General features: G+C 31.9%; 1 protein-coding gene across 1 annotated transcript; it reads right to left on the bottom strand.

The window, feature by feature from the left end:
* Window positions 1–2,699: 2,699 nt before the first annotated feature.
* Window positions 2,700–7,713, bottom strand: LOC140439039 (uncharacterized). Its single transcript, XM_072528678.1, has 4 exons — window positions 7,591–7,713; window positions 5,770–5,830; window positions 3,596–3,665; window positions 2,700–2,927 (listed from the first exon to the last, which is right to left on the bottom strand). The coding sequence occupies exons 1-4, from the start codon at window positions 7,628–7,630 to the stop codon at window positions 2,769–2,771; spliced, it is 330 nt and encodes a 109-aa protein (XP_072384779.1). The 5' UTR covers window positions 7,631–7,713; the 3' UTR covers window positions 2,700–2,768.
* Between the last annotated feature and the right edge of the window lie 3,174 nt (window positions 7,714–10,887).

Genomic DNA, 10,887 nt, shown 5'->3' with positions numbered 1-10,887 from the left:
CCATTCATGACTTTACTAAGGGTACTCTATGAGTCTTTAATGCAGTGGTTCTCCGTTGCCTTCTGCATCCTTACGCCAGTGATCTATTTTTCGATTCATACGCCTTTAGGACCAGTTTCCCAACCCTTGGACAAAAGAGTGCCCTTCCACTTATTAACTTATCTGCCCGCAGCCCGCAGTCTAAGAATGGTAAGGCTACAGGTCCGGACGAAATACCCGTTGAACTTATTAAGGTGATGAGTGAAGTGAGCACGAAGGAGTTAACTGAACTGTTCAACGCCATATACGATTCAGGTAATATCCCAGAGGAATGGCTATTGTCAACATTTGTAACGCTACCAAAAAAACGATCTGCGAAAACGTGCGAAGATTTCCGAACTATCAGTCTTATGAGTCATGCACTTAAAATTTGTCTTAAAATCATACATGCCAGAATTTACAAGAAATGCGAAGAAAATGTCGGTGAAATGCAATTCGGATTCCGCAATTCTATGGGTACACGTGAAGCACTTTTCACCTTACAAGTCCTACTTCAGAGATGCCGCGATGTCAGTTGTGATGTCTATATTTGTTTTATTGACTACGCCAAGGCATTTGACCGTTGTCAGCACCAGAAGATGGTCACCGCACTACAAAGAGTTGGATTGGATGAGAAGGACATTCGGATCATCATGAATTTATACTGGAACCAGCGTGCTCAAGTCAAGGTCGAAGACCAGCTGACCGACCAAGTGAAGATCATGCGAGGAGTAAGACAAGGATGTGTGCTATCGCCGACTCTTTTCAATATATACTCTGAGGAGATTTTTAATGAAGCCCTCACAAACCTAGACATGGGAATCCGAGTGAACGGTGAATACATCAATAATATCCGCTACGCCGATGACACTGTGTTACTAGCAACCAGCCTAAACGATCTGCAGGCCTTACTAGACCGAGTGCGAACTGTGAGCGTAACATACGGACTGAACCTTAATATTAAGAAAACTAAATTCATGGTTGTCAGCCGTACAAATTTAGATTTCGGGGCACTAATGGCAGGTAGCGAAGAGATCCAGAGAGTCGACAGATTCACTTACCTCGGAACTACCCTTAACGTACAATGGGACTACGCTCAAGAGATTAGATCCAGAATTGAAATGGCACGGTCTACATTTATTAAGTTGAGATCCTTGCTGTGCTGCAGTGATCTCAGTTTGGGAACCAAGATGCGAATAGTGAGGTGCTACGTTCTTCCAGTGTTACTGTATGGAGTTGAAGCCTGGACACTGACGCAAGCCACTGAAAAACGAATCGAAGCCTTCGAGATGTGGATATACAGAAGGATACTAAAAATATCTTATGTGGACCATGTCACCAACGTTGAGGTCCTACAGCGCATGACAAAAGAAAAAGAAGTGCTTAATTTAATTAAACAACGCAAGCTTGAGTACCTCGGCCACGTGATGCGGAACGAAGAAAAATATCGAATTCTTCAACTTGTTATGCAGGGTAAAGTATTTGGCAGAAGAGGACCGGGACGCCGTCGTATCTCGTGGTTGAAAAATCTCCGACAATGGTTTGGGATGACCTCAGCGGAGCTGTTTCGCAGAGCAGTCAACAAAACCATGATAGCCTTGATGATCGCCAACATCCGGACCGGATAAGGCACTGAAGAAGAAGCCCGCAGCCGTTGGTAATAAGTGGGAGATTGCTTATACCGGCAATCATTCGGTGAATTACCTGTTGGTCCACGGGAGGTAATTTATTTTCGTCCTAACCACCGGTAAACCGGATCGGGCATTGCCCTATCCGCCACCTGGGGACGCGCTCTCTAGAGGTTACAGGTTCCTTCGAGAAAAAAAAAAGAAAATTAATGCAAGTTTAATAGGACCTTCATATTACAGGTTACAGGTTCCTTCGAGAAAAAAAAAAAGAAAATTAATGCGAGTTTAATAGGACCTTCATATTTATAGTAGGTTTAGCAATTAAAAATTTTTCATTTAATAAAATATGACAAACAAAATACACACTTCAAAAAACGAGGACTAATTTTTATTAAAATGCAATAATATATTATTTAACTTATCTAAAATTGTTTTTATCACTTTAGCGGTGAATAATATCATTTTAGTACAAGGTTTTGTTATGTCACCTCCAGTAATTTAAATCTCTAAAAATATATAGCTTATTTACTTTTACTCTAAAACAAGTTATATCTGTTTTTTCGTTTTTCAAAATTAAATTTTAAAAATCAGAACATACTCCAGCTATCTACATTATTTAGTACTACGTAATAAGCATTGGTTTTTATTCATTAGTTCTATAATTCTAGTTCTATGAAAATATGGGTAAATAAAAATTTAAATCTAGCTCAGTAAAATTATATTAAACAAAATTAATTCAAGTAGATTTTATTCCATATAAAATTTCTGATCGACATTAGCTAAATCTATCTCACTGCATCCTTTTAGGCCTGCATCACAATTTACGAGACGACACTACAGTAGATTTTTCGCTGATTAAATCGTATCGCATGCACAGCTGTAAAAATGACAGTTAGTTTTCGACTTTTGGTCTATGCTTACTTACATTTAATTCCTAAAGAAGTTAAATTTTGTACGTATACAGGACCAAGTAGTGACTAAAAATTCGCTTAATATTTTATACAAGAAAGCATAAAATATTGACAAAAAATATAATTTTAATACAGAACAAAATTAATATATTTAAATATTTATTTTAGACGTTTTTAAATTTACATATTTTAAAAAAATTTTTAATGAATATCAACACAAGTCCAAATTTTCGCATACTTCCTCAGGATTATGTTCGTGTATCTGGCCATAGATTCTATCAACTTTTGGGAGCAAATTATGTTCACAATATTCTCTTAAGTCACCTGGTAAAACACCGCATAATCTATCTGCGTCTCTTTCAACTTCGTCCTAAAATAACATAAAAACGGTAATTTTAGTTTAAAGTTTATAAATTTAGACTATTTAAAAATTAAGAGGTAAGATTATGAGTAATATGAATACGATATTGATGAATGATTAAAAAATGATTTTATATTTGTAAAATAATAGAAAGAAAGGTTAGTTATGCACTTCACCTTCTAGATCATAATCATTCCTTTAATGACGAATTTTAAATTCTTCACATGAAAAAAAAAGACCTTAAGCTATCTTTATTAGATAGAATCAATGAAAATTTACAAACTAAAAAATACAGATTTAATTCTGAATGACAAATTTGAGTCAAACAATTCTCCTCTCCTTAACCTATTTAGTTAAATACTATAAAGTGTAAACACATACCAAAAATTGAGAAAGGCACTCTGCGGGAACAACTATAGTCATAAAATAATATAATAAATTTTGTGAAAGTTTTGAAAACAAAGTTTTCATCGTTTTATTGTTATATATTTGTAACTTCTTACACACAGATTTTGTTTTATTCAAAATATGCAGGTAATATTGCATGTTTTAAATATTTTTATGTAATTAGTAATAAAATCGATTATTTTAATGCCAGCCATACAAAATGTATATAAAACAAATGTAATTCTTATGGACACATATGTGATGACTATAGTGTTACTTATAAAACTTACCAAGGGTATTCCTTCTTCTACTAAATCCTTGATTACAGTGGTAAATAATATACAGTTGTCGCAAACAAATCTGTAGAAAGAAACGACTTTTTCTATTAATTCAATTAACTAAATTTTATAGACTTTTTTTTTTAAATATTAAGTTTATTAGGGTTATTATTATTAAGGTCAAAAAGTGTTGCCAAGGAAACTCAGTTCATCATAAACAATCTTCGAAATAAAACTAACACGGCTCAAACATGTTTTTTTTTCCAAACCCTAAAAAGCTAAATGAATACTTTTTAATATGCGTAAAATTATAACGTCCACTATTTTGCCACAACAAGATCATACCTTTTATTTTCAGAATTCAAAAAATGTCTTGAATTTGGTCTTTTTAAGATCAGTTGATAATTCTGAACTAACCTAAACAATCAACAGTATCAAGAGCAAATTTTTCTGTAGTACTGATGGATTATCCATAAAAATTTTCCTAAATCTCCCAAAAAAATGTGAGGAAGTCCTGGCTTCACTAAGTATTGATTACTTAAAAAAGGTATACTTCCAGAGTGCCTAAAGACAGCCATTATTATTTTTCTTTATAGAGGTGATGAAAATCAATGCATGCAACTACAGACCTATTAATTCACTACTGGTACTACCCAAAATTATTAAAAGAATTATAAAAGCCCGACTTTCTATATCATTTCGACTTACCGTTTCTCGTTGAAAACATTATTTTATAAAAGGTAGTTCTGCTTTTTATCTAATAAATGTACCAGTGATGTTTTTTGTACTACCTAAAATCTATCAAGCACTGAAAAATAACCGTTACACTGACACTGTATTTTGTGACTATGCCAAAGCTTTTGATTGTATAAATCATGACTCAAATCATCATTTAGATAAAAAAACTAATTTTCTACGAAATTAGAGGTACTTCTTTAAATTAACTTCAATCCTACTTAGAAAATAAGAAACAACCAGTAAGAGCAAATAATACTCTAGTCACAAAAGCATTTACGTAGAGAATCGCAAGGACACGTTACTAACTTGAAAATTGACGGAAATTTTTTTTCTTTTTACTGATGATAACAGTATCATCTGAAAAACTCTAACATTGCAACTCCTTATGCAACTATAACTTATGATCTACTTAAAATACAAGTTCTTTCTTGATAAGTAAGGCTATAGGGTTCTTAGTGAATAGTTGATCAATTGTTGTTAACGAGTTTAGAGAATCTGAGATAATGACGGAGGAAGACTGTTTTGTACTTTTGATATGAATGAGGGCTTGTAATATTGCATATAACTCTGCTGAGTATATAGAGGTGGCCGACCTTAATTTAAATTGGAATGATGCATGTGGAGTGACAAATGCTGCTCCTACGTCGTTTGCAGATTTGGAGGCATCTGTATAAATGCAAAAACTTTCCCCGCAAGTCTCGAGTTCTTTTAAAAATGACTGTCTGATTACATTTGGTGATGTCTCTGATTTGTGATATTGGAGTAGTGTCGTATTGATCTCGGGAATCATGATTAACCAGGGAGGGGGAGTTTTTAGATTTGAAGGATAGAGGTCAGGAATTTGCAGTTGCAGATCTTTTAAATTTCTTCGGACTCTTTCATAGAAAGGTGGATCGAACTTACTTTTTTTATAAGCTTCTAGATACCGGTCCGTAAATGTATTTCGAAACACTGGGTTGAATTTGTTACTGGCAACTGAAGATGCATACGAAAGGCTTAGATACTTCCTTCGTAGGGTAAGAGGTGGTTCTCCTGTAAGACATTGGAGATTCTTAACGGGTGTGGTTCTAAATGCACCTGTGGCGATCCGAAGTGCTGTGTTTTGAATGAGACAGTAACCTTAAATTATCCCTTTATATTGATTTGTTAAGTAGGAAACTAGCTTCAGCTTGCTATGCAATAAACAGATCTTTTTTAAACAAAATCAATTAATTATCTTCCAAAATATCATCTTTTTTTTTCCAGTCTCATTTGTGATATGATCTCTTTTTTGGGGTTCTAGTACAGTATTAAAAAGTAAATTTTCAAACAGGCGGACTAAATCTTTAAACATAATATATATTTAAGGCTAAGAAATTTTAACAATAAAATTTATTTTTGATAAAACAGGCCAGATTGGCAAATATTTTATTAGCAAGTTGCCTTTTATTTGTACGATTTTTACTTACTCAGGATCGTCGGTAGGCTCGGGTTCAGGCTCACGGGTTCTTTGAGCGAACACGGTCAGACCTAAAAGTAAACAATGGCTTTAAGACACAAGTCAGCTTTTTATTGTTAGAAATTTTTAAAATGAAATAACTTTTATCTTAAAGTTTTTGTATTTTTAAATTTAATAAAATGTGTTACGCTACAGATGGATCCAGTAATCTGTAGCCAAATACTCAGATAAATACAAATAAACAAAATAACAATCAATTAAATTTTTTTATAGAATAAAAGATATTTGAAGATATATCATGAACTTTTTGAATAACTTATAAAAACCAAAAAACCAGAAATAGGCTTAAAATATATACTTACAAAATGAAACAGCAGAAAACTATAAAGAATTTAAAAAATGCAATAAATTTGGAAAAAGATGAAAACAAACAGTAAAGACAATTAGAAAGTTTTTTAATTGAAGTTCTAAAATCAATAAAAAAATCTAAAAATTAAGGCATAAAAATGAAGAGTAAAACGAAGTTCTTACAGAAGATAATAAAATAATTAACAGATGAAGAGAATATTTTTATGAGATACTATAAACTTACTGCTATCAAGAAGAAAACAACCTGTTGAAATTATTTGATTGATTGTTTAGATTTTAATTATAGTAATTTGTATTTACGCTGTATTTACACTGTATATTATAGGTGTTCATTCTTTATTTCATGATATTGTCTTTTAGCTTTTAGTTTTTGTTAAACCTATATACTGTGGCCTGATGATGGTTCATATATTGTAAGCCTCGAAACCAGTAGATTAGATATTCTACTACAATACAATACTATACACTAGTATTATGGATTCACATTGGTAACTTTTTCATCATTTGGCAGCATACTTGAGTAATCACAAACCAGATTTAGAAAAGGCCCCAGGACCATTTATTTACATCAAACAAATAATAGATAAATATTAGCAAACAGAAAAAAAATGTATTTGTTGAATATATACCTTAAAAAAGCTTTTAATACTCTGTTTAATACCAAGACAAAAATTTTGAGAAAAAATATAGAGAAGAGAGATTTTAATAACAAAATGATAAGGGTATTGATAAGGAAAACAAATTTACAACAGCACTTGAATTATTATATCAGATTAAAATAAACATCTAATGCATTAATGCACTAGTTAATGCATTAATTACCATTAGCAACAATAATTAGAGATCTGATACAAGGAGACAAGTCCAAAGCTATTTATTCTATACATGGGAAGAGATAATTAAAAAATGTAACGTAAAAGTGAAAAAGATGCATGCGCTTTATAGAAATTTAAGATTAAGAATTTCTTCACATTGACCGAAAATGAAAAATATTTTTAAATTAACTTAGAAATATGCACTTACAAAAATATTGAATGACACTCCGTAAACATAATAAAAGAGTTATACAGATAGGTGAAAATTAAGAATAAAAAGAATGCGGAAATTAAGTCAATATATAGGCTTGAATTAACCTAAGCGTGTAGTGAGGCCTAACATATTGCCAAATTGCTAATAATATAAGCTACTAATAATAATCATCATCTGCGTTTGTATTGTATATTTGTGGCTTTAACAATTTTGTTATTTTTTTCGCCTCTTGAAATTGCCTCCTTGGTTTCTGACCCTGAGATACTTAGTACATCCAGTTTGAAAAACAAGCGGAATTAAAAAACATTTAGTCAAAATTACACAGATATAAATAAAGTATTGTATAATAGGTAGTATACAATATACAAATATTACCAATTAAGAATAATAAAACGGTTATACTGAATAAATATAAAAAATATTTATTGCTTACCGACGCAAAACAAGAGAGTCAAAACCAATGTAGTCTTCATGTTTGAGAATTGTATTTCACAATAATGTACATTGTCAGTTTCGCTTTATATACAATAAGAAGTCAACCACTTAACAAAAAGGACCACTTGACTTATTACATTTTATGTTATTGTTAATACTCCTCACTACCTTTCTATATTTGTTAACTTTGATTTCCATATACGATAAGGTGAAGTACTTATTATAACATAATGAATATTTAAGATATGTAAGAAAAACTTATTTTGTGTAATACAGAAAATTTGATGCTTTACTGATAATAAATCTACCCAATATCAGTCAATGTTAATAAGTCATCCTATCTTGATTAATTCTACAGTCTGAAAATTTGACATTGTCAGAAGTTTATAATGTTTGACCTCTATATATACGCAGTATATTAGAAAATTTAAATTCTTTTTCAGTCGCTTTTTCGACAATGTGAAATTTACAAAGTCTACTTAAATATTGATGATCATTCTCAGCATCTGCTACAGATTATGCTGCAGCCTATCTTACATTGCAATTCTACATTTTTTGCTACTATTGTTTAATATTTCCTTTTCTGCACCGTCACTTGTGGTAAATCCGGACGATTTTCGCGGTTTTTTAACTATAAATCGTTTGAAGTAATTCTAAAAATTCTAACAAAATAATTTAAATACTTTAATATCCTTGTTGCCTAGAGGGGGCATTTGGGCCTGCAGGACCCATTGCCGGCTCTTCGGGCTTCTTCCTATCCCCGGAATTGGATCGAGTATTCACCATCTTTGGTTTGTCGCTGGTAGAAAGGTAGAAAGAAATACCACCGCTGTTATAAATAACAGTTCCAGTGACAAATATCTGTTATAGGTAACGGTTCCAAGGAACATTTACAAAGTAACAGAGCAAAAATGGAAAACAGATAGGTAAAAATGATCTAAGTATTCCTTGACTTACGGAAGGAATAACTTAGTAAACAAGTAAATTAAATGGTATAAAAATATAATGCAAAGAAAAAAAAATGTTTCTAAGTGTTTCTTGACTTACGGAAGAAACAACTTAGGACAGAAATATAGATAAATGAAATATGTAAATGTGAGAGAGTAAAATATGGAAATATTTCTAAGTGTTTCTTGACTTACGGAAGAAACGACCTTGAGTGGAAAAATCAAATACTCAAAATATAAAACGAGAAATGCAAAAATGAAAGAGATTATAGAAATATGTCTAAGTGTTTCTTAACTTACGGAAGAAACAACTTAGCATAAAATAGAAAATGAAAGAGACAAATGTATTAAGTATTTTCTTAACTTAAGGAAGAAAATATCTTAGATAAAATATCGGAAATAATAATGCAACAATGATTATGAAAATATTTCGAAGTGTTTTTTTGACTTACCAGAAAAGAACGGCTTAGACAAACAATTAAAATAACAAGTCAAATATTCAGAGAAATATTTCTAAGAGTTCTTTGACTTACCGGAAAGAACTACTTAGACAAAGTACAAATCAAAATTTAAAATAGAAAAAGCAAGATAAATATTTCTAAGTGTTCTTAACTTACGGAAGAACAACTTAGACACAAAATACAAGAAAAATAAACAATCAAAATAATCAAATAAAATATCAAACAATCAGTACATGAACAAACATAGATCAATGTAATATTCTAACCTGAAAAGGTCTGAATATACAATAATGCTAAAATAAAAATGGTATATAGGAAACCAGAAATAAAACAATAACTTAGTTGGAACAATAATAGCACCGACTAGGTCTACAGTAGAAGAGGCAAGCTCGACTGACCGATGAGAGAAAATCTACCTGCTTTTATGTAAAACAAATCCTTTGTTTTACGTAGCAAAAGTGAAATTTCCCTGCATCGACTCAATTAGAAATTTGGATTCGGCCAAACTTGGAATTCCCAAGTATTTTGACCAATATCCAAATTCCTTGATGCGTCCGGCACGGCTGTCAGCTCCCGGCTGACACGCCTCCGGAGGACATCCTCAGCATAAGGGTTTCTTTTCTTTTTTGGGTTATTTAGTGTCCGAATTCGCCCCTATTTTTGGGGTAAAACCGGACATAGCATTATTTTGTATTATAAATCTTATTCGACCATAAAGAGGGGTTAATTCGGACAAAAAAAGATAAAAAACTTTGGGACATAAAAAAAATAAGATAAAAAAAACATTTTAAATTTGAAAAAAAATTATTTCCCCAAAGCGGCACGAATATATACTAAAACAGGGCTCCTTAATTCTAAACACATTCTATAAAATAAGACTAACAAAAAAAAAAAATTCCTCATTTAAACTAAAAACTAGAAAAACATTATTCGATTTAAATATTTTTCATTCGTAATATAATGGGAAATTGGTATCTCTGACGTCTCATATTCGTCACCTTTTCAAGAATTTTAAAAATTTGACTCCCCTCAAGTACACTTTCATCTTTTATTTAGGGATACTTAAAATAGACCATCATTTTTTCTGATGTTTGCTTTCTAAGAAAATTAAAAAGATAAAGAAAAAATTTACATTATAAACATTAATTTACAACATAATATTTATCTACATTCTTTGGTAAAACTAATTTAACAAGTACCAAAGTATTAATGTCTATAAAACAATCGGTCTTACCCATTTAAATTTGTTCACTTTCAACCTTAGCCTCTTCTTCAGTCTGCAGATCTGTTCCACTTTGGTCATCCTGACTACTTGTTCTATATTCTTCAGTTTCCCTTCTTCTCCGATAAATCGTTGTTCTAAATCTCCTACGCTCACCATTTTACCTGAAGGCACCTGTAACTGGTTGTCCCGTGTTTTTAAACGTTTTTGGGTTGCGCCCTGTCTACTTTCTTAAGGAAAGTTTTGAAAAGTGTAGGTCCAGTGGTCTTGGTTTTCAGTTTCTGAAGGTTCACTAGCTCATACCTTTTTGATGACGTTGTCTGACTTTAATGGAATAATTCCGCAGGATTTAAAACCAGACGTAATATTATCTTTGATATGAACAATGGCTTCAATGGCTTTTTTAAATAGCCCAGGAAGCTTAGACTTGGAAATTCATCCTCTATTTTTGGTTTTCCATTCGGTAAGCGTATTTTGCCATGACTTTAAATGGAGCAAAAAAAGCGACGTCTAGCGTCTGTCACAAATGCGTTGCATTTGGAGGCAGCATCACAAACTGAAAGTCATACTTTTTGCAGTTTTCGACAACATATACACATATGACTGACTAGCTAAGTTATCGCCTATGATTACTTTTTTACCTGGCAATTTTTTAAGATATGGGA

Source organism: Diabrotica undecimpunctata, chromosome 4 (genome assembly GCF_040954645.1).
Source record: "Diabrotica undecimpunctata isolate CICGRU chromosome 4, icDiaUnde3, whole genome shotgun sequence".
Classification (NCBI taxonomy): domain Eukaryota; kingdom Metazoa; phylum Arthropoda; class Insecta; order Coleoptera; family Chrysomelidae; genus Diabrotica; species Diabrotica undecimpunctata.
Note: the sequence above shows the minus strand (reverse complement) of the source record. Positions and strands in the feature narration are given on the sequence as shown.